Below are 27551 nucleotides of genomic sequence, written 5' to 3'. Positions count from 1 at the left end.
GATACCAAATGCAGGCTAGATGATAAGCAGGACTCTGAAATTAAGCTATAACTTTTCTGCCTGCACCAGCTAATGTACAGTAGCTATCCAGAGTTCCCATTACCAAACAGCAGTGCTCACAAGTCCTGGGGCAGCAGAAGTAAACGCTTTTCACTTGCTGTCCCTAATGACCTCTAATAGTAATCCTTCACTGCTGTTCTCTTCCCCAGCCCTAGGACCCCCTCTTTCCCTCACTTCTCTACTTCACTGTGAGATTCCCTCACTTCTCTACTTCACTGTGAGATTTATAATCTGGTGATTAGTAAAGGGGACACAGGATAACTATCACATTCAGGTATGGCTGAAAATGGCAGTAATTGAAAAGCAACAAAAAACAGGTTTTGCTTTTTCTCTCCTCTGTGGACACAATCATTGTGGAAGACTGGGAGGCATCCAGTGAAAAGCCAAAAGCACTTGCCCTAATTTTTTTAAGTTTAACTCTCTTATGAGTACAATTCCATGTTTTATTAGGGCCACTATATATTGGTACAATAACCCAATTTCCAAAAATCCACAGAGCTGGTTTGGCACAGTCAGGATGACCTCCTTAACAATCACTTCCAAATCCTCTAGATTTATGCCACACTGTTACTGTTTTTCACTCCTTCACAAATTTTCAGAGTATAGAAAATTCTATATTCTATATGATTCTATATTCCATATAATAGAAATTTCTCACATTTATTATTCAATTTGCCTGTAACTTCCTTTTATTCTTCTTTTTCAGCTTTATATTTTCCAAGTTAACTAGAACATGTGAAGGAAGGATGAGCAGACTATGCATTGTTTACATTGTATAAAAAAGTAATTATATGAAGTATGAACAGGAAAGCATTTTGAAAGTTAGGCATATTGTTTCATAAATGTGGGTTGTATCAACTGCTTTACAAGCATAGGAACACGATCTTTCGCATTGCTCTAATTAAGCTGGATCCGCAATTATCTGAACATCAAAGCCACAAGTGTTGCATCCACAGTGGTTTTCCAAGATCTAATACCGCTTACAATGTAAGTGCCTTAAGCTTGAATTCTCGGAGAGAGGAGACTCGAGAACTATTCTCTGCCAAGCATGGCTACATCAGATAGTTTTCCCTACAGTACTAAGTAGTTACAAAAATTGCAAGAGACCGTGTGGGGTATAGTTCCTGAAGTAATCTTCACAATTCTGACACATACACATTAATGGTGCCTGTTAACTGTAGTCCACATAGGATCCAGTTAAGTCAAGCATAAACAGCTACTGCAAAGCTATGCCTTAGTTGCCTTGTTGTATGGTGCTCTCCTCTGCTGTATATATGAGGATCTTTGGGAGATTATTCTGTGGTTTTTGGCTCTGCAGTAGGCTAAACCACTCTAATGCTTTTTCAAAAAACATATGAAAGAATATGAAAGGCTCTTCCTTGAAGAACATTAGATGCTGAGTAACTATTAAGTATGTATCCTTATTACAAGTTATTGGCACCAGTAAAAAAGAAACTGATTGAAACTATTTGGCCAAACTACTCAAAATTGCCTTTTTCTTAAGCATAATCAGGAACGTACTTTCCAATTCCTCCTTCTTCCATCAGAAGAGCTCGTTTGTTCTTATCTACTGTGAGATTGAGCAGAACTCCACAGGCAGAAAAACAGACATCTTGGTTCTTGGCATCAAGCAAAGCAATCATGAACTTGTATACTGGATTGTAAAGAAGTAAACAGTATTACTGGGAAGATAGACTTATCATACCAGTGGCATTACAACACATTTATTAAACATGTATACTTAGAAAGCAGTCAAATGCAGGATACCCCACCCAAAAATTTAACCTTGTAGCCTATTACTGTGACATTTGTAGAGTAGGCATAGGACCCGGAGTAACAGCCATTATTACATCTTGCTGAATGCCAGTTTTCTTCAAAACAACACCTACAAAACTCTAGTTATAAAAATACACCAAAGTAATGTGAAGATCCAGTTCCATTGACCAAACCAAATTACCACTTATTTCTTAAAAGTATCACTCTCCTTTCAATCGCACAGTCAGCAGAAACTGCTAGGATTTGGCATTTGGCACTCAGAGAGGAAAGTTCTTACCTCTGTGAGTGGCAGGGTTACCCTAGACTGCTGCAGCCTGAGGCTCCTGTAGGAGACGGGCAAGAAGCAGACGCTGGACGTGCAGCATCTCGCAGCACTTGCTGATGCTGAACTCAGTAGGCAGCGGAAGACAACCCCAGCGAGGGAGTCAGTCTTGCCTAATGGAGAGGCAGCCTCTCAATGCTTCCTGAGCTTGGCACACCGAAACCACAGTCTCCCCCAGGCAGAAAATTCAGTCCTTTGACTGAGACAGCTCATCAGCAACCAACTACTAAGTGTCAGTTCTCCCTTCTTCTTCAAAAGTGGTGAGATGTCCACCTTTGAAAGAAGGGGTTGTATATTATGGCATATCCCCTCACTTCCAGCACTGACAGGTAGATACAAAAAAATTTACAGTGAACGGGTGTTTAATTAAACTTATGACACACCTTCTGTATATAGCAAGGAGTTCCTGTTTTTTTTCCCAAAGCTCTTTAGACACCCAAAGCAAAAGGACTTGAGAAGACTTGTATTCTACTTCACCCAGAGGCAAACAGGAGGTCTCTTTGTTGAAGCAGTCAAACATCTTAAATGCATGTTACAAAGTGCTAACAAGCTGTTGAACATGGGAATCAAAAATCTGTGATTATGAACCTAAATGAGAATTTAGTGGATTTTCATTTTATATCATATCATTAACCTGTAGGATTTGAAAAAACTGAGTGAAACAAAATTTCAAAAATATAATCTTTAGGAGAAACAGAGGTTTTGTAGCATTTACCTTAGTGAAGGCACCATGGCATATTCTTCCTACTCTAACATTTCCATTTTAATGAAACGGAAATAAAATGGTGTTTATAATGACTACTATTGGATTCTAACATTTGTCTAATTTGCAAAACATCAGAGAAGATTGCTTCTACCCTTTAACTGAGACAGCTTATTAACAATCTTTCCTTTTTAGAACTATGGACATTTAAAAACAGGACTCCTACAAATGCAAAAGTAACTCACTCTTTTTCTGTATGATGAAGTCACAGATCTCATGATACTGGGAAAGATTGCCAAAGACTCTGACAGCCTCCACAACTCCATCCATATTGTTGCTCATTAACAGCTTTAAAAGCACTGTTGGTTTGCAGAGAAATGAAATAAAAACAATTACTTGTATATCACAAACATGTGCTTGGCTTTTTATCAATAAATATTAGAATGCAAGCAGCAACAGCAATAAATGTATTAAATGGGAACAGTTATCTGTCTTGCAGTGAAGGGGGTGAGCTGATGGTAGAACAAGAGCTAAATTGTGTAGTGCTATGAAGATGAGACAAAGAGCTCCAATATAGGCCTAAATGCAAAGGAAAAAATGAGGAGTTATGAAGACAGCCTAAGCACAGTTATAATAATGGGAGCCAGTTTTGCTATACAGTTTTGAGTGGGCCCATGTGAAAATCCAGCAAAACAAAGAAGAAAAAAATGTAATGTATAAGAGAATTGATTTAGATCCTGAACAGATGGTCTTATGGTGGGATGTCTTCTAAAACTCAAATTATTTTCTGACATTAGCTCTATTTTCTCTCAGTGCTGCTATAACAAGCAAATGCATTTTATCTGAACAGCTACTTAATATTGCCCCGATCTGAAGCATTTACTTGCTTGCTGCTTTCCTGCGTAGCAGTTTCACATATGATTAGTGTTTAACTTCAGCAGACAGAATGAGACCTTCAGCATTTCTTAGGAAGGGCTACCATCATGCAGGTTTTCAGTGCACGACAAAGGACCAATGTTACAGAAGTTACATTTATCAGTCTCCTGTGAGTATGAAGTAAACCACTGAAATCAGTCCATCATATAAAGGACTCAAATCAGTCAACCCTAACCCTTCTACCACAGAAAAGTGAGAAAAAAAAATATAGAAAAGAGGTTGGCTTCCTTCCCATTACTTCCGTCTTTGAACGCTGCAATCCTGAACATGCCCTGAACTTGTCTGAAATTATTATTTTTTGTCTTTGGGATCTACCACTTGTATCAAACAGCACATATTCTCAAAATGCCTCCTGGAGGAGGAAGCCTGCTGGTCTGCTGTCAAAAGGTTTTCTCTCTCAGTTCAGGCAGAGGAAAGGTGATGAGACTGGTTCCACATGCTAACAATAAAAACAGGAGAGGGAGAGCAAATGGGACAGGCAGAGAAGTAATTTGTTTCCACATTTCTCCAACTAGGAATAAGAAACAGCTGGTTTATGGGTGATAAAATTACTTGTGACAGAACAGCAGAACTATTACCTAGAGAGAATATGATGTCTACCAGTTGGGGCACTAAGTTGACAGCCAGAATATTTTTTCCTGCTCCTCATACCTGTTGTGTGAACTTCTGGCTCTGTCTTTCCCCCATGTCTTGTCTATTTAGAGAGAAAGGTATGCAAGATGTAGACTCTCTACCTTTTGTATAACATTAAAGCAATGAGTCCCAGAACTCAGATTGCAGTTCCTACACATCACTAAAATATAACTATTGTCCATACTGTCAGAGGGGAGAGAATCACACAACTCCTGTGCTGCCAATGGATTTATAAGGCGGAAACAGACATAAATCAGATTTTGCAGGTCTAGAATGTACTAAGAAGAAAAAAAGAATTCTCTATCATACTCTGAATAGAAGTAAAAAGCAACATGATTATTTTGGCTCAGGCATATAGATTTTGAACAAGTCTAGCAAAAATTCCTAAACAGAAAACAACATGGCAAATTCCTTTGGGGAGGAAAAGAAGTGAGGGGGTTTGTCAACAACTTATTTCCACATAAGTTATAGAATTATGTTCCAAAAGAATAAGAAATCATTATAGGAAGAACTTAGCCCCATCAACTTTATATTGCTGCAATATGATACCACAAAACACTATCAGTATCCTTATTTTCTGTAGTATCAAAATACAGCATGAATAACTACACTTTCAAAAAGCTATACAAGAAGTACTAGTTTAAAAGTCCTTACTTTCAGCAATGTGTAGCTTCTTGTCTTGAACAGCAGAACTCTTCACTTTGTAGTAGGATAAATTGTTGATTGTTATTGCAGCATTGATGACCAACTCCTCACAGTCATCAATTGACTTGTATTCTGATAGCAAAAAAAAAAACCCAACAGAAAACATATGCATATGTAGATACACACATGAACAAGTCTAACTTAGCAGTACATTATATATATATAAACATATCATAGTTTGCATGGCCACTATTACAAACAATACTGTTCTGTTTTTCAGTAACATAGCAGAAACCAACAGGAGCAGCTGATGCAAAAATGGCAATACAAAGTCACTCTTTCCAACTCTTCCTCTACAGAAATCATTGTGACTAAGGCAACATGGTTTAAATTCCAGTTAGTTAAGACATTTTGCTGTTTTAAGATGGAACTGAGGAGAATCCACATGCAGAAATAGGCCTATGTGATATGCACAGAGAAATACCAAGGACTATTATACTTAAATGTCAGACACCATGAAAAGTTGGGGGGGGGGGGAAGACTTCTTTAACAATTCTTGAAAGATTGTCTCTGTTAGAGTTCCTGACAGAATGTTAACCAGTGAAAATTACACCAGCAAGTCTGAAAGTTGTGTATATCAACTTATCTAAGGTTTCTGGCCTCAGAAACCAAGAGTGAAGGAAATAAAAGAAGGATAAGTTCACAGGGAGAGAGAACATTTAGTAGTAAACTAACTGAAACAGTGCCCAAGAAGAGGGGAGCGTGGTGGAGAGCTTTGAGACTCAAAAGTGCTTACACAATGATTAAGCCAGTTCCAACCTAGAAAGCTCCTACAGGGCTTAAGACAGAAGCTCCTACAGGGCTTAAGACAGAATGGACAAAGCAGTGAGTCTGCCTTCTCTAATCTCCCATGGCTGGTGGGTAAGACTGGTAAACTAGCATATAATTAAGTTGATTGTCTTTACATAATATTTAATGTTCTTGTCACACACTAAAATATTCTGAGTTCTTTGACATGTATCTTGTCACTGCTAAACTCTGTTACAGGGAGAAGAGACTGCCCAATCCTAGCCTGTAATTAGATTTACAAAGGGATCAGTTAAGTGGTAAAGAAACTGCAGTCCTAAGCCTTTGGAGGGAAAGGGACCCTCTCGAGATAAAGACTGGAAATCTGAAAAAGAAGAAAAAATAAGAGGAAATTTTTCAGGGAGACTGAAAGTTATGGGTGCAGGGAACAAAAAGAATACTTAATCCAGAACAGTCACAAAACCTGCAAACCTTAAAAAAATCCCCCCCAAACACATCTGTGTAGTACATGATAAGAACAGACTTCCCTTATATATGAACTCTCAGTGAGATGTATTTAAAATAAAATTTATTTGCTTATCCTTAATGATCATATCTGCAAATCTGATCACTGAATTAAATGCTTCTACATCATCTTTCCCCAGACATTGAAAAGTCAGTACCAAAGAAGCAATGCTTCCACTTTCTCAAACAGGCTTTCTACATAAAACAGTTCATGAATATCAGCAGATTGACTTTGTTATTTTAGCAATGGAACTAATTTAGTTATGGCTCAACCTAGATAAGAAGGTCAAGTAGAAAAATCCTGAAACTCTTCTTACAGACTGAACAAAGATAACAAACACAACACAGATTTTATTACCTAGTACTGTAACCAGTAATTCTACAACACGATGGGCAGCTGCCAGAGCTGCTCCTACGCTGGGATGAATAGAGAGATTGGCCAGCACTCTTATCAATTTTATCAGAACATCTTCTGCTTCTGAAGGATCCTTTGGGTGGGTTTTTCCTTCCCCTTCTTTTTCATGGTACCATTTCTGTGCGTTCAAATCAAGTTCATGGTAGGTTTGGAATAATGATATCAAGGTGTTAACACTTCCTTTTTCTTTAAAAAATTGCTCACGGGCTTGGTTATTCTTTGCTGTTAAATTACCAAGAATGAAGATGATACGGATAACCAAATCCTGCAATAAAGTAAATAAACCATATTACACGGAAAACAGCAGAAGCTATTAGCTGCTTAAAAAGAAGCTAATACTTAATTTGCTTCACAATTCAGTTAATAGCAGGTCCGGAACAACTGAAGGAATGCCAAATACAGCAACTAGAAATAATTTTTTTATGCTACTATTTTTCATAACCCGGTTTACAGAAGAAGTCAAAAACATCTGACAGAACTAGTATAGCATTGGGATAATTACTAATGGGATATACTTAGTATAGGTCATCTATTTTTACTAAGCCCACAGTAATCTTAAAACATCTTAAAACAGCACTTTATATAACTAGAATAATCATATGGGCCAGAGCTTACTAATCTTTCAAGTAAGCAAGTGTCAGTTGTGATGGCGAAAGACCACCACCTTCTCTTCTTCTCTAGGCCTGTTACCCATCGCAGAGGTTAAACTACTTCCCCTTGATTTGTTACTGTTAAATCTATGTTAGCTCTTATTCATTTCCTTGTTAAGTCCAATTGCTTACAGACAGCTGAATTATTTGTTCCAGATTTTTACCAGAAATGTAATCTAAATTGACTGGTCTGTTATTCCCCAGTTCCTCCTCTTTCTCCTTTTAAAAACAGGTGCCCTACAACCTTGCAATCCTACATAATTTTCCAAGAATCCAGGAGACATTACCTTTTCTGTCCTTTTGTAAGCACCAAAGAGTAAATTTCATTAGGCCTAGTTGGTTTGAAGACAATTAGATATGCTCCAGCTCATTTTTTAGTGATAGAACAACTCAGGCTGAAGTACACATTAATCATTTGATCATAACTAACCCTTTCAGAAAAAGCAGCAAAAAAAGGCATTCCACACTTCACTAATCACAGTGGCATCTGTAAATAATTCTCATCTTCTGAACACTGCAGCAGTTATTTCCTTATTGTCTTCTCACTATTAATGTACTATAGGAAGTTTTCTTGCTTCTTTTTATGTCCCTTTCTAGTCACATCTCATTTTGTGCTGGTTTTTTCTGATTTTGATTTTACGTGTTCTTGCTACCCTTTTATTTTTATCATTACTAAATGAGACCTACTTTCTATTTTTGTACAGTATCTTGAGGTCCTATGATTTAACGAAGTTGCTCTGTTAAAGCACTTTCTATCCCTGCCCTTCAGTGGGATACAGAATTACATCTCTTGTTGCTTTATTTTGGACATACTAAGAAATAGCCTTTTTTTTGGCAAGGCTAGTGGATCCAAACCGAATGGCATTCAACAGCATCTCCATCTTTTTCTTAACCACCTGTATGTAAGAAGAAAAAAAAGAAATTCTGAAAGTCTGGACTAATCCAAGTGTAAACTAATTAAAACATTTGCCTCTGTCACTTGGATCAAAACCTACTCATTTCCAGAACCAAAACCTCATAGCTTTATCTTAACAGTACAGGTAGAGTAACAGCACTTCTTCAAGTACAGCACAGCCATCTACCCATAGCTGCTAAACTGCTGTACTTGCACTAACCTAGAATTTTGCCAAACAATTTACATGCTGTTTTTCTTCAAATATAAGTTATATTCACAGATATTCTAATCCTCCCTGGTATTAATAACAGTCCAACTTGTTAAAGTATACACACTAATACCAAATGAAAAAAGATGTGTAAGCAGTGAATCCTTCTTTCATACATGCCTTCATCAATAAGTTTCAGGTCTTAAGCCTCTGCTGCAAGACATTGGCAATAACATCCTCTTGGGGTCAAGAAGATGAATGCTATCCCTGAATATGAGAAGCAGGCAGTCTCCTAAGTGAGGAACAGATTCTTACATCCATGTATTTAATACGATCACTCCATAGGACCCACTTCCAATTTTTTTAACTAGGCATCATATTTTTGCTAGCATCTAAATGTCATCAAGACAAAATTTTATGAACATTCTTACTGACTAACCACTAAGAGCTTTCACCTTTGCAGGCACAACCCCCAATTCACAAAGGCTGTAAGAATTTGAAGCAAACAACTGATGAATCAGAAGAGAACTGAAAAAAGCAAGCAGTCTAGTTTGACTCGTTTATATTGACTTTCTAATTTTGGTCAAAACAGTATCAGCCCAGCAACAGCTCTACCCAATCAGAAAACAGACAAACAGGTACCGTACAGCAATCAACTGATATTTTGAGAAGTGTGATCTCAACTGTGCTTTCCACCTACAGGCTAGCAAAACAAACTTACAAAATACTTTTTTAGCTAAGCACATCTGGTTTTAATAGCATATTACCAAAGTTTCATTATCTTCCAGTGAAAATTTAACTGGCAGAGTCAAAGAGAAAAGCATGTACAACTTCTCCTGAGTAGTATAATACTCAAGGGTTTGTATTATTTTTGTCTATATTTTTTTAAAAGCTCATGGGGTAAGCACTGCAAGAGTAAGAAACACTAGCTTAGAAATGCTGTATAAAGAAATACATGTAAAGACAAATGGCATTTTGAAACTGCTTGCAAGACTAAACCTGTACAAGGCCCATGGGCCTTTCTGTACATAATGAAAAAAATCAGTATAATAAATGAGATTATTATGCATCTCCAAATGTTTGGAGTATTAAATGCATAAGAAATTTCAGACATTCTTGCACACTTACAGGAAAATTACATCTATCAGGTTAATTTATATAATATGGAGTTCTTAACATGTATGGCACTAAAGACAAATTAGATTAAAGGTAGGAATGACACTTAGTTATTTTATCTTTTTATAATGAGGCATTCATGTGAGACATGCTGTCCAGAGAGTGTACCCAAACCTGATTTGAAGGTTATATATAAGACCACCCAACTTCACTTACACAAATTTGAAGAAACATATAAAGAAAAGCTTGAGAAGGAGAACTAATTTTTTTCTTGGCTTCCAATCTGTGATGAAACTGTGACATTTTTGTTTTTAAAGTGGTAATGGCACCACATATTCCATCTGCATTTAACTCTTATTTTTCTGACAACTGGAACATACACATTTGATCACTGATCTGAAAGATTTCTTTGCTTATCTACTTCTAAAAATTTATTCCTAGCACTGCCCCAGTAGCAAAGGTACCCAATGTACTTGCTGAGTCACAGAACTTGACAGCAATTAAAGTCTACCTGCCTTCCAGTGTAAAGCATGATGAAGAGAGGAACAAATAGTACAGTAGAAAAGGAAAGCCAAATAGGTCAGTAATTTCTAACTAAAATGAGATAAATAAGGGAGGGGAGTCCACATGAGAGTTTGTACTCATTGGCCAAGTGCCTGCTGTTAGTCTATTTGGTGTCTGGACCCTCAGAAGGAGAGGGGTAGTATGAAACAAAAATTCAGATGCCAGCACATGAGTTCCTATTGACTCTCTAGCTGTAAATGAAATGTGCTTTCTATGTTCCCCAAACTTCAATGGAGGTAGCCAAAATTCTACCACCTGTCCAGCAGTATGAACTGCTTCTCATTCAAATCTAATTTACACTTAATTTCCAAATTTGTATTTCTGCTTTATTATGTACCTTGGAAAGAAAATTTGAGAGTTTTCTTTTCAGGGTATGATGGTCTACTTATACACAAAAGAACAATAGTTATGCCATCCTGGAGCTAATCTCTTCCAAACACAGTAAGGATTCATCTTGAAGTGACATTCTGGCTGTGAAAATTCCTGGTCAAACCCAGAAAGAGCAACTGACTCAAAATGAAACTTGATTTAAAGAAGAAAAAAGGAGGAGGGGGAGGAGGGTAGAATACCCGGAAAGCATCAAAAGCAAATGAAGAAGTTCTTGACTGAGGGACCTGAAAAAAGGAGCCAAGAGAAGCTTTGCCACAGTGATAGCAGGGAGTACTTTGTCAGTAAAGAGGGAACCTCCTTCCCTTGTAAATATGAATGCAGCTGAGGAGGAGAGGCCATTAGAAGAATGTAGTTCTATTTCTATGTATCACATGCCACAGGACCCTACCCAATAATTTCTACACCCAAATATCTGATCTGTTTAGGTAAACTTTTCAGAAAAGGGTCCATTTGCACTTGGTGATTTTTAGCAATGAAGAACTTGTGTCCTTAGGTTTGTTTGTGGACATCTGGAGATCTGGGAAAGGTAACAAAGAAAAGCAAGCCCATTGTCACCAGAACAACATTTGATAAAAAGCAGTGTACGCCCTCTAACAAAAAACATTTCAGAAGTCACGAACTGAAAGAGTTGAAAACCATATCCCCCACAGTATTGCTCCAATGATTACTGATCCCTGGTTAAAATCTTTATTCTTATTACTTATTAAATTTGTACAGCTTCAGCCACTATTTCTTATTATCTCTTTTTTCCTATATTAAAGGATGTTCTACTAACAGAAATTTCTTCCTTGTACAGATTCTATTAACAGGCAACTTGCTGATGGTTTGACCTTTGTCACCGATAAATTAATTTGCTTAATCTTGAGGGGTTTTTTAACTCTAAGCATTCTTTTAGCTCTTTTCAGATCTGTTCCCCAGCTTTCAGCATCTTTTGTAGAAATTAATACCAAAAACTAAGGCAAAGTATTTTAGTGACAGTGTCTGTCACAGCAAGCAGTAATACCTTCTCATTATTCTTATCTCATATTCTAATGTTTACCTATCTAGTAATTACATTCATTCTCTTGTATCTTTTGATACACCAGAACAGCAGGTTTCTATATGATATATGCCAGTGAAGACTGGCTGACTATAAACTTTGAGCTCTACGTTCCTGACGATTTTATATTCAGAGTACATATCACATATTCTGCACTCTCCTTGCCACTTTTGCCTTTTCTTTCAGACAAAAACAAAAATCACAACCAAAGTATTAGGAAGATGCAAATACACTATCAGCCCAGCATACTGCCAGAAATCATACTGTATGGAAAGGGTGACCTACTGTGGTTATTCAGATTTATCAGCAGGGAAATTCCTTCAGAGTTGTCAGAATATTTATCCTAAAATGGATACTTCCTTCTTGAAAAAAAAGTTAATTCAGAGAGAATGAATGATCAGTTATGAAAGTGCATGTGCACACACAAAACACAGGAGAAAAATCTTGTATTTTTGTTCTTTAGTAGTCAATTACTATATTCCTCTCACAGCTTTTTTAAATTTTCCAAGGCACTATTATAATGTCAGGCCAGAGGGACGAGGAATACAACTGAAAATATGTATTTGTAAATGTAGGAGAAAAGACCCACATTATCTAATGTTAAGTTCTTCATAGGGTTAACTTGACAAGCTTTTCAGCAGAAGTGGTGGCATAAGCAGCACCCACTCTCCTTTCCATTCACATTTTGGTTCCTCTCCCATATTGTTTCCTCAGTATTTGTGAACAAGGAACTATTTGAGTGGCTGTTCAACAAACTAGACTGGAAAGCAATGCAGGTGATAACCCAGGAAACACTGGGGTTCTTTTTTTCAGTTTTAAGGTTATTGGAAGCTGGGACAGTTCTGTGACATGATGTATCACACTGTCGCACAAACAGCTGTCCTCAACCCAAATAAGGGATAGCACAGAGGGGAAAAGTGAGTAACTGAAACACAAAGAACACTTACGTCAGCACTGATGACCGTTTCTTAAGAGGCAAGCTATGGATACAGAAACACACCACCACCACCCGCCAATAAAAATAAAAAAAATCTTTGGTATCTCATAAAGCTATGATGCCACTGAGCAGAGTACCAATAATACTCTCAGAGCATTTAAGAGGCAAACACATATATCTGAAACAAATATAGCTGCATCTATTGTTAAGAGCCTGTGATTGCTTTGGGGTATTACATGACTTATGTTATATGACTGACTGAAACAGACAGATAGTGGGTTCCTGGGAGCTCATCACAGAATTCTCCATAAGCCAGCCAAAAAACAGCCAGGAAGGCCAGTCACTGCATGCAGATAAGCCTTTGCCTAATAAATAAAGCCAGAAACAAAGTGGAGAAATTCTCTGCATTTACAGGCCCCATCTGTGACAACCTTCCCCACTGCAGCAATCCTAAGAGCAAAACAGACATTCAACAGCCCTGAAATGAGCCTTTTTCTTGAAGGAAGACAAGACGTCTCACAAGCAGAAGCCTACTTGCTCACAGAAGACTATAAACTGATTTAGGACCTGCTACCTGGTAGATGCATTTGGGAAGAAAGCTGGGCTGATCCAGGCACAGTGAACCTGATAAATGCAGACATCTTCTTAGAGAGGATGACAAGGCAACTTCACTCTATTCTTCATTTCATAAATTGTTTCTGACAATCGGATTGTTAAATCAAACAGGTAAAGCAGCATGCAATTTATAATTGTAAATTAGTACAGTTCTACTAGCTGATGCAAGAGATGCAAAAACCAGTAACAAATATTTTCAAACATATCAGGACCAGGAAGTTTGCCAGAGTCTGCAGAACTAATTGATGATCAGGATAAAACCGAACATTCAGAGAAGAAAATGTCATTGCAGAGAAGCTAAATGAGTTCTTTGCATTGATTCATGTCCACTGTGAAAGCAAATGGGGAGATCTCAATGCTACAGCCTTCTCTGGGAAAGACCCATCAGAGGATCTGTCCAAAACTGAAGTGATCGCAAACAATTTTAAGGAACAAACTTACAAAACAAACAGTAACAAATCACCAGGACTGGATATCACCCAACAGTTCTAAAAGTACTAATGAATTAAATAGCTTAATTACTAACAGTGATGTGCAACTTCTCAAAACTGGCTTGATGCCTAAAGACTGGAAGGGTAACAAATGTGAAAAGGATCCAAGTGAGATTCAAGTCTGGTGTCTGTAGCAGATAAATTAGAAGAGACCGTAAAAAAGACACTAAAATTAGTGGACAGTCAAATAAACACAATCAGCTTTAAGACTCCCACGTTCTGACTTACCCAGTTCTTGAGTTCTTTGAAGGGACCAACAAACATTCATAAAGACAACCCATCTGATATCACCCATGTGGCTTTCCAGGAGACTTTTGACAAAGTCACTCACCAAAATCCTAGAGAAACTAAGCAGCCATGCTGTAAGGCAGCATGTCCTGGTACAGATAAACGATTAGAGGATGGAAAACAGAGTAAATTAGCAGTTACTGCAATGGTGGAAGATGACCGGTGGAATTCCACAGGGTTCTGCGCTAGGAACTGTTGTGTTCAATTTGTCCATAAACAACACGGAGAAGCAGGTGACAGCAGTGATATGGGAAAGTTTGCTGATGACACTAAGATATTCAAAGTTGCAAAGATGAAGGCTGACTGAACAGCAGAAAAAGGATTTGTAGTCAACCAGTAATAAAATGGCAGATGAAATTTCATGTTTATGTGCATTTAAATTATGTGTGTGGAAAAACACAGAGCAGACATACCTTCATGTATAAAATTTCAGCCTTTGAACCAACCATAACCACCTGGAGAGCAATCTTGGGGTTAGTGACAGATTCCTCATCGGGGTTTAACACTCACAGGAGGTCAAGAAAGCAAATAAAATATTGGGAATTACTGGGAAATAAACTTACACAGTCATGCAAATCTATGATATGGCCACATCTTAACTGCCATGTTCTAGTTTCCTCATCTCAAAAAAAAAAGATACAGGAATCAGGACTGTAAAAAGTTCTGAGAAAAGCAACATGGATGCACAATAGTACGGAATCAGAAAGGACTCTCTGTATCAGAAAGGACTAAGGAAGCAAAGACTCTTCAGCCTGGAGAAGAGGTAACTCGAAGAGGGTACAATAAAGATCTAGTAAGTCAGGCAGGGTGTGAAATGAATGATTAGATTAAATATTCACTGACTTTTCAATACAAGAACCAGGGGGTATAAAATAAAGATAGTAAAGGCCAAATTCAAAACAAGCAAACGGAATTATTTGTGCAGTGGGTAGTTGCTATGGCAACTCCTTGCCAATGGATGTTTAATATATTATAAATTTGTATGGGATAGAGGGGAGACTATAGAATTTCAGGGAAAAGAAGTCACCTAAGGTTTATCTCATACACAGAGAACCACAGCTGGCTGAGGAAGTCTCCAAGCTGAAAAGAGCTGGAGGTTTGGTAAGTATATACTGGAAGTATCATATATGCTTGCTCTGTTTTTACTGTTCTCTAGGCATCTGATTTTTACTGCTGCCAAGTATGGATAGTAGGCTGGATGAACCTTTCATGTGACCCAATATGATTATTCTTTTGCTGAATAGCTAATTGCTGCATCCAGTGATGTCAGATACTTAATAAATATCTCCTGATCAAAAAAGTAGGCTACACTTAAGTATAAAGGGACTTTCCTACACAATGGTCACAAGATTTCTTCTATGCCAATTTTAGCATCACAACCTGTGTTTGTGCACTTAGGATTGAAAATAGACTCCTAACTGTACACCGATAAAAGATTTCACAGAAGCTGGCAGGGCCCCAAAAGGCCATCTAAGCTCAGGTAGTGCCTGATTTACTGACAGAAGCCACTGCCCTATTTAGGCATTCTCACTGTTCCAAAGGCATGGCCTCCTCATGACTTGTGACATTAACCACAGCCTGAAAAAGTCATCCTTCATATACCTTATCTGAAAAGCTTAGAGATTATAATGATCTGGGAAAGGGGAACAGCATCTCATTAAAAGATTTCTGGAGATGGGCAAAAGTCTACAATGCTGACTAGAAACAGAAGCATGCAAATCTCATCCTGCAAGATAAGAGGCTCTGCAAGAACACTTCTGACAGCTTTCATGGCATGTGGCAGGCACCAAGGATTTTTTTTGTTACTCCGCATAAGTAAGCTCCAAAACCAACCACAAGTGAAGTCCAACAGAACATGATGTGTAGAAGAGCACTGCTGAATTCCCCAGTCCTAGCTTGCAGATCCAGCTTTTCCAATCTTCTGTACTCCTCTCCTTACCTAAGACTATGACACATGGAATTTAGCAAGTCTTGCCAACTCAATTTCCCCAAAAGTCTTTCTCACAGAGTTAAATTACTACTCTCCCATTCCTTCTGACTCTTTTACGCAAGAGAGAAAACAAGCTGAGAAAAAAAAAGAAAAGAGCTGAAACTGCAGTGTGGTGAGAAGAACAGAGATTATTTGGGTGGCAGCTATGAATTCAGTGTGTGGTGTGGCAGCAAGTCATTAATCCTATTTCCAGGGCTCACGTTTTTATTTTCACAATATTTAATGCTTATTTTTAAAGTAACAGTTATGAAAGCACTTGAGAAAGTCTGAAAGCTGGTTTTATTTTTTTCTCCAGTATGTTTCTAGCTTCCATGATCGCCAGTAAAAAAAGACATGATCCCATGAACTTTGCAACCTGAAAATTCAGAAAACACACACACACACACACTTCTTTTCTTAACATACCAGTTCTCAGTCCTGAGGATTTTTAATGCTTTGAGTTAATATTACTGATTTATCCTCCTCTCTGCTTCTTCCCACAGCAGACAATTTTACTCACACTGCTGTTACTTGTTTTCTTTTCAACACATACCAACTCACACTATAACTCACTAGCTGTCAGCATTCTGAAAGAAAGATTAGCAGTGCCAACTACACCTCAGGAAAAACATTTGCACTCCTCACAGCTCAAGTGTTTATTATACACTACAGAAAAAGTGGTATATTACATTATCTATGTCCCTCTTCTTGTTTCTGCAGGGCTTTACTCAGCTGACAACTGACAGTTGCATGCTTGTTTCAAAAATGCAGTAAGAAATAATTAGTCTGAAGACACTGCAATATAATCATCACAACATAATAACTAAGTTTTTTTAATACACAAGCTATTTCTTTACTAATTTGTATTTTCATAAAACAACTGACAATTTAACACAAAAAGCAATGCTAATCTAGTGAAGAAAGATGTATTTTAGGACCACTTAATAAAATAGGCAAATGAGAAGCTAAATTCTGAACACTACTTGACAACAAACAATTTGAATTTATATATGAGCCTACAATTCATTATGACACAAAGCTATTATCTCAGGAGCCTAGAAAAGTTCCCCTTAAAATTACAGATGAAGATTGAGAGGAAGATGTTACTCAATTTAAGCTCCTTATTCCCAGTCCCATCATTTGTTGAGTTTTTAATACAGTGCTCACAAGGAAAAATAACTATAAATCTAGTAAAATATTGTGCCTTTGATATTTCTTCTATTATTTACATAGCATTTACGTAGCATTTTACTACAGTGTCTTTGAAGACTATACAATGCAAGAGCAGCCTGAACATAGAAATATTCAGATATGCTGCAGAAATGTTAATCAACAGACATTTAGAAGAAGAGAAACAACTTAATCTTTGTTCATCTTCCATGTGTACTATCACAGAAAACAGGGATGCAGGTAAACAGGACAGGGAGAAATTATTTTTGTATTTGGCAAGAGAAAGAATAGATCCTTCAGTGTAGCTGATGTGATTATCTTCATTAACTGCCTTTAACAGTAGCAGCACAAAAGACCTCCTTCCAACAATTCTCCAGGAATTACTAAGTCTGGGGTAAATTGTATAGGACACCTAAGTGTCCTCAAACTAGTTTAGATGCTGGAGCAGCCAAGAAAATTCCTTACTTTTAAGAATGATCTTAATGTGATTTAATGTTCTATGTTTTGAAACCTTGTTCCACCTTTGAACATCTATGCTTTACATAAAAATTATTTACTTCTTAAATCTTACCTGGCAACAGAGCTTAGTAATTTGCCATACATAGGGCACTCCACTTTTACCAACCTGGCAATCTTGAAAACTATGATCCTGCACCAAACTCCCAGAGCCTGGTGCTCCAGTAAACACAGGAAAGATCACTGTGATACAGCAGGACAATACAGCAACACCTGACCCTTGAATTTCTAATGAAGTTGGTAGCAGGTATACTCTTATAATTTTACTTCATAATATGAGGCATTTTGACAAACTCTACACATTTCTTTCTAGATGAATGTTCCACATGAGGTATTGTAGGCATATGGTTTTCTTGGTAGAGGAGAAATATATCCTGATACCTTATGCAGTTATCAAGGAACAAATTTCCCTCTGCTTTCGAACTGCTTAACTCTGGAAAAATCACATGTCTTTTGCAAGGGAGAAGGGCAGGAGAAATCCCAACAATTTCACACTATTAAATATTCAAATAAACTATTTGCTTTAAAAAGTATTTTTTAAAAGTAAGAAAAATAATTAAGTACTCAAAGGACTGTTTCTACACATGTAAAGGACAGACAAGTTAATCAACTATCTGTCCCCTATATTGCTTTGAATTTTTCATCTAAATTATTTCAATTTTTTATTACTTAGAAATGCTGTCAATGATTTAAAATTTTTATTTGGTAAATGCATAAAAGTAGGTCACTGAAAACGTGCTTATACACAATAATACACAGACACATCAGAGGATTAATATATAAAAATCAAGAGATGAAAAAACTGACCTGCTTCTTCTGGTATTTGTTTAGTAGGGCTAAAAATAAGATGTAACATCTGGAGCAGTCTGCTAAAGCTGCACAGAAGTCATTGTAGAAAGAAAGTTTGCTACAAAGGTATAAAAATAAAATAGAAATGAATGAAAGCACTTTTTTTCCCACAAAAGATTTTTTTAAAAAAAATCACTCTGCTTCTGACTCTTAGGACTGTATTTTCCAAAAAATTAAATGAATGCCAATACTCTGACTTCTAGTAGAGGCATACGCAGTTACACAGGAGCACAACAGAAATCTAGCTATCCTTGCCACAGTGAATTACAGGACGAAGCGAACATAAGGAGCTTCCCAACCTGCTTGCCATATGGCCACAGTATGCTAACACTAGCGCTTCTTAGCATTAAATGGAAGAACTGTAATTGCACAATGACATGGGCAGTCAGAGAGGAGAGGAAATAAAGGCTCCCTTCCTAATGCACCTCTAGTAGATCCCTGTGACAGCACTAACAGAACACATTTCTCACCAGCCAATATGGATAAACTGCCTTCTTGCAGTCACGATTTTACCTCTGTATGTTCTGTAATAGCTGTTCCTCACCTTGACCATTACAAAAATAAAGAACTGGATGTGCTTTGGTCACACCAGAAATACTGCAATAACAGAACAAACTAGGATAACCTCTTACTTCCCATGTAGTCAAAACCAGCAAATATCTGTGTTGATGTTCGATTACAACCAATTACAGCAAGACTTAGACTTAGAGAAATTAATAATCTAGATTGAAAATATTCTTTACAAAGAAGCTGCCTAAAGTTACAGACTGAGAGAAAAGAATAACCATTCTATATTACTAGAAGACAAAATAAAATTCAGATCTGTGCTCTGTACTGCATACTGTAATGGGTTTTCTTTTTTTTGTGACTGCAATTTCCAGGGAGCTAATTAAATTGATTTTATGGCTAATTTGTATCATCGGAGCATGCAGTTCACTAAACTTAAGAAAAAAAATTGAAGCAGTAGGAAACTTTAAATAAGACAAATTACTTTTGCTCCATATTGAATTCTAGATCAAGTAAATGTCCTTGTCAGAATTACAGTGTAAGTATCGATTACATTTAATTACAAACCCATTGCATTACCCCACTTTTCATGGCATTTTCCAAGTAAAAGAAATGCTCTCTCCTTAGAAGAGGTAAATATACTTGAAGTGCTGTAATCATAGCTAGAACTCAACTTATTTTTAGGAACAAAATTAGAGACACAGATGTGGACAAGGTGGCATGGAATTGGGGAAGCAATTCACATGCTTTACAGGTAGCACAAACAGCAAAGGACCAGATTTGCCTGTTTTTAGCTGTCAAGAGGAAGGAATGACAGTCCCTTATGCGGCTGCTCTTCAAAGCACAACCCAATCTCACCTAGCAGGGAGGATGTGATGGATAATTTGGAGGGGCTGAACAGGAAGAGAAGTCCATAGCAGAATCTCAATGAACATGAAGCCACAGGCAACATGACTCAATGCAATAACAAAGCAGCAATGGCAAAGACTTCCTCCAGAACGGCATTCATAAATTGTGCCTATAACCCAACTCCTCCCGAAATTACCAACAGTTAATTTCACAACTTCTTCAAAATCCTTAAATGGTTTGCAAGTCTGTTTAGCATTGGATATTGCAAGCTGGTGCTTGGTAACTGGAAGATTTTTGACTAAGAAACCATTCAGACTACAAAAGGATCTTTTGGGGTGATTCATTCATACTGATCTGCCTCTAAAAAGCACATCTTGGGAAATAGCCACTGAGCTGCTCATAAAACTGAGATTCTTTCAGCATTTTCATCTGCACACTCAAGCCCTGATCCCACAGATTAATCTCCTCAAACACTCTGTGCCAGCTCAAAACACTGAACACTGATCATGTTTTCTCTTTTGTATTTTATTTCACAATACGCAGTCCCAGATAGAACTTAAGCTTGTGTAATTTCTCTCAATTTTTTTAAAACGTCCTAAAATAGGATTAATAAATACTTAATTTACACAGCTTTAAAATATAAGAAATAGTACTTTAAAAATCTCAGTCAGAATCTGTGGGATCGAAGAGTAACACAATACAACAAAACACTTTTCACAGGGACAATGAATCCAACTTGTATGGCTACAATTAAACAATTCTATCAGTATTAATAAAGACACAATTATCATAAAAAATCATTAAAAACTACACAGCGCTTTTAGGAAAAAAACCAACAGTGTAAATCTTCTCATTCTTGTGCTTGATCCTGCCCCCTTTGAGGTCACTCGAAGCAGCAACACTGACTTGACTACATGCAGAAATAGCACTGTCCCCTGTACATACCTGAATATCCTGACAATATAGACGCATACATCCTTATCATCCACACGTTGCTCTAGCGCCGCACAGAGCTCAGAGACTGCACCACTGCAAAGGAGCTGGCGTCTTGCCGGAGGTAAGTCAGCCAAGTTTCGCAAAGTAGCTGTCAGCTGCATATAGAATATTTAAAGATTTATTAATCACAGCCGTTTACAACAGAATCCACACTGTTCTGAAAATTTAATAAAGCTCAGATCTCATTTATAATGTCTAAGGTAGTCTGAACGCCCTGTTAGCATTCTGCAGGTATGTATCTACCAATAAATTATAACAGGAAATGTGTAATAAAATGGTGTATATTGGAATAATTGTTTGAAAATGAAAGATTGATGCTGGTCTGTGCCTGCACGTAACCTCCTCCTTTGAGGGAAACATGACCTTTCATATGTTTTAAAATCTTGCATGCGTGTATGCAAATATAGACCAATTGGAAATTAGGTGAAATGCTGTGGACAGTTGAAGTGATTTTTTGCATAATGTCTGATTTTGCAAAGTTACATTTAAGTCTTGCAAATTCATACCGATATATATTTTGATTTTGATAGTTGCAAACTAAGATGAATTGATTTTAAAAGACAATAAAATTATTTGATTTAAAAAAATTTAAAAGTTAATCAAGATCAAGAGAAATCCACTATTCAAACAATACAAAAATGAAAAGCTTAAGTCCTCAAGTTTCTTTTGGAGAAACCAAAATATTTTCAGAAGTTACTGTTCTATTTCAAGGAGTTTTAAGCATAAAATATCTATCACTTACAGATACACAAAATGAATCAGCTACTGCATATTTTGAAATTTTCTGGTTCTCTTCCAAGGTAAGGGTATTCAAATGTCAAGGTCAGACAGGCAATGACATGTAAGTTAACTTTTGATCTAAACCAGAATTTACTATAAAATTAATGTGAAGTCATTTAATCTAATGTGAATATGGGAATTCTTCAAATTTTCCTTATTGTATGAATAAAGTATTTAACTTCAATTTGGTTTTAAATTTGTTCAAATTGTTTGTAATCACAAAAACCTCTAGATATTAAGTATTTTATCACTGAATTGGACTTCTTGTCCAGTGATATGTAATTGCTAATTTTAAAGGAAAAATCTGACAAAGACCAGGTTAAGTTTGAGGAGCTTTTGCTCATAGGATTCTATGCACTACTCTGTCCATTCTCCAGCAGCTTTCAAATTCACTGTCCTACTTCAACAAATTTGCCAAAAGTGTACATGTCTTCAGTTACCACAAGATGGCCCGTAATGGAACAACAGGAGAAGGAACAATGTGTCAAAATGGAGAAGCAAGCTACAGAGGGAAAAAAATTATGTGATAATGTGAATGTGATATGTGAATGGATTTAACTTCAGCCCTAAATATGAAATGTATACTATATTCAGAATAAACAGAAACTGAGCGTGTTTGTTACCATTTGCTTCATATTGCTTATAATTTAAGACAACACCTGGAGTTTTTTGTTATTTTAAGTAAACAACTGCAAAAAATACACTTCCAGATATGCATTCTTTCACAAGTCATGATGCTTCAAAAATCAACACAATACTGAAGAAATATTTTAAAATAAAAATACTCTGATCAAATACTTTCACTTGTTCAAAAGTTTTGGTGGAAAAATTCCTGCCAAATGGAATAGACACAGAAGACTATTCAGCACTTACATACAAGATGTTCACAGTTAGCCTAGGATGATATTTGTTGAGCTCTAACTAAACTTCACATAAAGGAAATGAAGGATAAACCACATATTAAAAGTGTTGTTCAAACCCAGACCAGGGTTTTCACTACAGTAAAGAGACTTACATACTAGATGATTAAAAAAATAATAATCTTTATCAATAGATAGTGGTGCAGAGGTCTCCAAAAAAGAGTAAAATTTTGAGACAGTTAGATGGTTCAAAATCCCACAGTGGTAAATTCTATCAAGAGGCAACCTCACACAAAGACAGTTTGGAAAGGAAAAGCAATGCAAAAAAAACGTATACACTTAAATGTGCGAGACAATGAAATACATAAGTTAATAGAAGTATATATACACAAAAGAACAGTTAGTATGCAAGTGAAATTTGAAGAGTATAAATTAAAAAAATAATAGATGCTAGCCAAACAGCACATGAATTCAAGAGAGATTCTGATTGCTTCAAGCAGACACCATGCTTCAGGGAGAAATGCATAACAATTGGCTCTAGCAATCCCCACCAGCCCTGATCCTTATGTTACCATGTGAAAGATCAAATTCACCCAGACAGAAAATTTAACAGCAGACAAATGCTATTTTTAAAGGAGAAGACATTTAAGTGGTTTTCAATTAAGGAACATGAAGTACTTGTTAAGTCTTGTTAGTGACACTTCAAAAGCTTTGGCTTTTGAATAAGCATTACCATATTTTATATAAATACAATCAGACTATTAGGTGAAGCAACATAAAATGAGTCAAAGACAACCTTGGTTTCATGCCCTCTATTAAGGAAAAATAATTATTATTACAAACATTTTTATTCTCGTATTGTGGGACTTCTGCGTAAAATCCATTGTGTAACAACGAAGAAATCAGAAAGGGACTTTATTCCCACAAAAAGGACATGGCAAGATTATGTATAACACTGCCATCTGGTGATTGTGCAATTATACAGTTAAAGAATGAAGAGCTGGTCCCCGTTAACGCAGATACTTCAGTTATCAGGATTAAGAGATGGCAGAGCCTCCCTCAGAGACCACTGTATTTAAAGTGTTTTTTTCCTCCAATATAATTTGCTCTCTATTCCTGAAGACTTGTATTTATTCATTACTTCTGCATGTCACTGGATATTTGATCTTTTGCTGTAAGTATGCCACAAAAACCTCCTTTATTCTGAAGACATGAATCACAGAAGAAACTTTCTTCGATGCTGTATCCCTGAAAACAACTATTCCTACATCTGCCTATGATGACTGAACAATTAACTCACATAGAAGAAATGGTGCACATTAATGTAGATTTAAGAAAGTGATATGAGAAATTCGCACAGGAATTACATAGCAGCAGAAATCACTACTTTTCTCACAAGAAGAAGAAAAATGAAGTATCTGTACTACTACAGAAGAGAATACAAACAAGTGAAACGGCAACCTCAATAAGAGACAGCTGTCACTGTTGACTTCTCCACAAAATACTCGAGGCCTTCTTAGAAAGAGCCAGTCTACTCAAAACCGTACAAAATAGTTTTGCTACACTTCCAATCATACTGAAAACAGAGGATAATAATGACCCAAAAAAAGCATAAAATGCAACATTTTCCTTTCACACATTCGCAAATTAAACCTTTGAGTAAAAAAATTAAGTTTATCCACATACAAATAATGGAAGAAAAAACATTTCTGCAGAGTTGTGGGGAAGTTCAGACAACTAGTCAAACAGCTGAAAATAATCTGATTAATTAGTTTTATTACTTGGACATCATTTATTATTTTTAAATGCCCCAACTGGCAAAAACTTCTTTTTATACCTATTTAACATAGATTTCCATCTCTTTACTCAACAGGATTCCCATTATATGTATGATATGATTAATGCCAAAAGCAGCCAGCAAACTTCAATAAGTAATATGCTTTGCTTTTAATCATCCCCTTCCTGCTCTCAGAAGGATAAATATTTTTAAACTATATAGATGTGAAAAGAGATACAGGATACATATCTCTAATTTAGGTTTTAAAATGCCTACCAAAACTACAACCTAAATTTCCACTCACTGAAATGACTGTACAGCTTCTGTATGTGAGGCATTATACACTACTTCACCTAAGTTTACTTCTCTTATAGTTTAGGTGTTTTAAGTCATTGTCTATCACCTTGAAAATTACACCAAGAACAGAATCTATTCTGGACCCATAATCCCGCCTCAATAGTTTTCAAAAGGGTGTTTCTAAACTAAACTGATAGCCTAAGGCAGCACTGCAGTATTGGGACTTACAAAGTCTAACTAGCAGCATTCAAGAAAAATATAGTCATTAAAACCTCAAGTACAGGCAGACCTGAAGTTTGTACACCTTCTCTGGAAAAAGAAGGCTTGCAAAGTCCATACACCATTTTTGTATAGAATATAAGGTATGATATCAACAAAATGGCACAGATTATTTTAGAATTGTTTGGAGAATTCACAGTGCCACAAGAAAGTTAACATTCCCAATTCTGAAGACAGAAGTATGTAGAAGAGAATTTTGTGATTCATATAGGAACTTAATGATGACAGGACCAGATGGGAAACAAAATAGGAACACAACAAGCACAAAATTTCCAGTTTCATCATATATTCTCCCAGTCTTTAGCATTTTGTCATTTTGGGACTTCCTTAGCCAAACTAAGTATTAAGCCACATCATTTCATTCAGTCCTTCATAGTATCTCCCAATCTGTTCATGTTTGTATTAAGATTATACACACTATTCAGGAGAGACATACCTCATAGCTCCACTAAAATAAACAGACAAAAATCAGTAATAGTAACGTGATGATGTAAGCTATCTGTATTCTCATATAATTTCAGGAAGTATGAAAACCTTGTTTGTAAGTTAGTAGAGAATTAAAGAAATCTGGCATAATTAGTAGAGAAATTTAGTATAAAAACTACCTCAGAAAAGCGTCCAATATATTTTCCTGTGAAGTCCCAAAAAGCTTACAATTACACCATTTTCTAAGTTGTACATCAATAACTTCCAAGACAAATGCCAGGAATCTACCCGGCAAATCCTTGACAAATACAAAAAAATCCCACAACCTATGCATAAGTTAAGATTTACCTACGTAACCGTTTTTCCTAAAACACTAAGGTTGAAACAGTTTTAGGGTAAAGGATTAGTTTTCATAGCTGCCACTCATCAAGGTACCTCATAAGTGAAAACATAGTTTTGAACCCGCTGCCTTCAAAAAGATTAAAAAATGTTGGCTTTTACAACTACCTTTTCCTTAAATTCCCGTTCTTCAAATACAGTTTGTCAAAGAAACGTAACTGTATTTTCCTATGTATTTTTAAAAATGCATTATTCTTGTAATAAAAAGCTTTTTGTTATCTCCTAGAGGATTGCAGAGCCGGTTTGTATTTATTATTTCAGTTTAAAGAATTCAGACAAGAAACACAGTTTTATCTGTTTATGGTAATATCCAGAACATTGTCAGCACCATAAAGTAATAATAAGAAACTGGTTTTATTAGGTACCTAAAAATACTTCTATTAACTTCAGAATTTCTAAAGCCTTTAAAATTGACTACACAAAAATATCTATGATAATTAAATTTAGGTCCTGAACAACTTCATGTAAACTTCTTAAAACAAAGTCTATTCAAACATAGGTACCACTCTGTAGGTGGCACACGGAGGTAGCTTATCTCCTCTAATTACGTTTTTCATTTTCCCTTGAAGAGTGTACTTTTAGAAATAAAAGTAAATGCTAACCTGGACTAATAGGTGGCCCAAGTTGGAGAAATATGGGTCATTTTCTTTTATATTATTAATCTGCTTCATTAATTGCAGCAACATTTCAACAGCTCCTTTGTTGACCATTTCGTTAAGGAGTACTGCATTTCCAGACATTAATTTTATAGCTCCCATGCAATACAGGAGAGCTTCATTGTTTTTTTGTAGATCTTCAGTTCTCAGGACCTCCAACAAACAATCTAAAAGGAAAATCATTATTCAGAAAGCCTAATATTAACATTTATATGTGATACAGCCCGGTCATTGAAGAGGTTAACAATTGAGGAAAAAAAGCCCTTCAGATTGAACTCTTGCATTTCTAATAAGTGGGCTAGAAATATTGGGTATTTGGATCGAAACCAAGAAACAGTTATTGATGAGTAAGAGAATGGGCCTGACTTGTTCTCCCAGGCTTCATGAACCAGCACCAGTTGTAAACATACAGCAGTAATCATTGAAATCCTCAGTCAAGATTTGCAAAACTGATCATGTGTGTGCCTGGAATTTTGTGTACTGAACTTGAGACATTCTAAAGAGGTTTCTTCCCACTAATTCCTTAAAAATCAAATGTCTTAAAGCATCTCAAATGGAGCACTAAAAGGCACAAGTGCCCAATTCAAATATCACATTTGAATTCTATTCATAGCCTTTTTAAATTTACTTTTTATATAGGTAAAGTTACTGTAAAAGTTTTGCTTTATGCTACCACTGTCAGATATCTGAAATGTTAAAATTAACAGTTGTTAGCACAAGCCCAATGTATCTTTCACAAATTGAGACACTCTGAATTTGGTGGGTGTATCTTAAGTAAGTAATCCTAACCAATTTTATGCTTTTGAATTCCTAGTAATTGATCGAAACTGATATTTACTTCTGCTTCCTGTGTTCCATCCAGTGGAATAAAAACATTTTGCCATCTCATTAAACTTAAGAGATTTCTGAAGTTTTTTCTGTTCTGAAGTTGAAACTCCCTCCAAGTTTATGGGTGTACACAGATGAAGTACGTACAACCCAGGCTCTTGCTCAAACTCTTACCCTCACCGACTGCCTAGCAGTCAGCTAAATCACTTGGGTTGTGGGAATGTGAGAAATCAGTTTCAGGTCCCTGCCCTGCTCAGTATCAAACAGGGTCTTCAACAGTAGTTGTCTCTTTTGGGATAAACGGTTAATTTATTTCTTCGACTGGAGCTGCTCCACTGCACATCAATAGTTCACAGGGCCAGAAGAAGAAAAAGAAATTGAATCTATAACCCAGTGACT

At 36.4% G+C, this 27551-nt stretch overlaps 1 protein-coding gene across 3 annotated transcripts in view; it reads right to left on the bottom strand.

Annotated features, from left to right (window-relative positions):
* ARMC2 (armadillo repeat containing 2) overlaps positions 1–27551 on the bottom strand; it is a 66464-nt gene that overhangs the window by 5628 nt on the left and 33285 nt on the right. For all 3 annotated transcript variants that reach the window (XM_049818126.1, XM_049818127.1, XM_049818128.1), the window contains 7 exons: positions 26271–26491; positions 20800–20945; positions 18457–18556; positions 6745–7066; positions 5085–5207; positions 3107–3220; positions 1582–1714 (listed from right to left, as the gene is read on the bottom strand). In XM_049818126.1, coding sequence (XP_049674083.1) covers positions 1582–1714; positions 3107–3220; positions 5085–5207; positions 6745–7066; positions 18457–18556; positions 20800–20945; positions 26271–26491 — 1159 coding nt within the window. The remainder of the gene's footprint in view (positions 1–1581; positions 1715–3106; positions 3221–5084; positions 5208–6744; positions 7067–18456; positions 18557–20799; positions 20946–26270; positions 26492–27551) is intronic.

This window comes from Accipiter gentilis, chromosome 15 (assembly GCF_929443795.1).
Source record: "Accipiter gentilis chromosome 15, bAccGen1.1, whole genome shotgun sequence".
Taxonomy (NCBI): Eukaryota; Metazoa; Chordata; class Aves; order Accipitriformes; family Accipitridae; genus Astur; species Astur gentilis.
The sequence above is the reverse complement of the archived record's forward strand: the minus strand, read 5'-3'. Positions and strand labels throughout refer to the sequence as shown.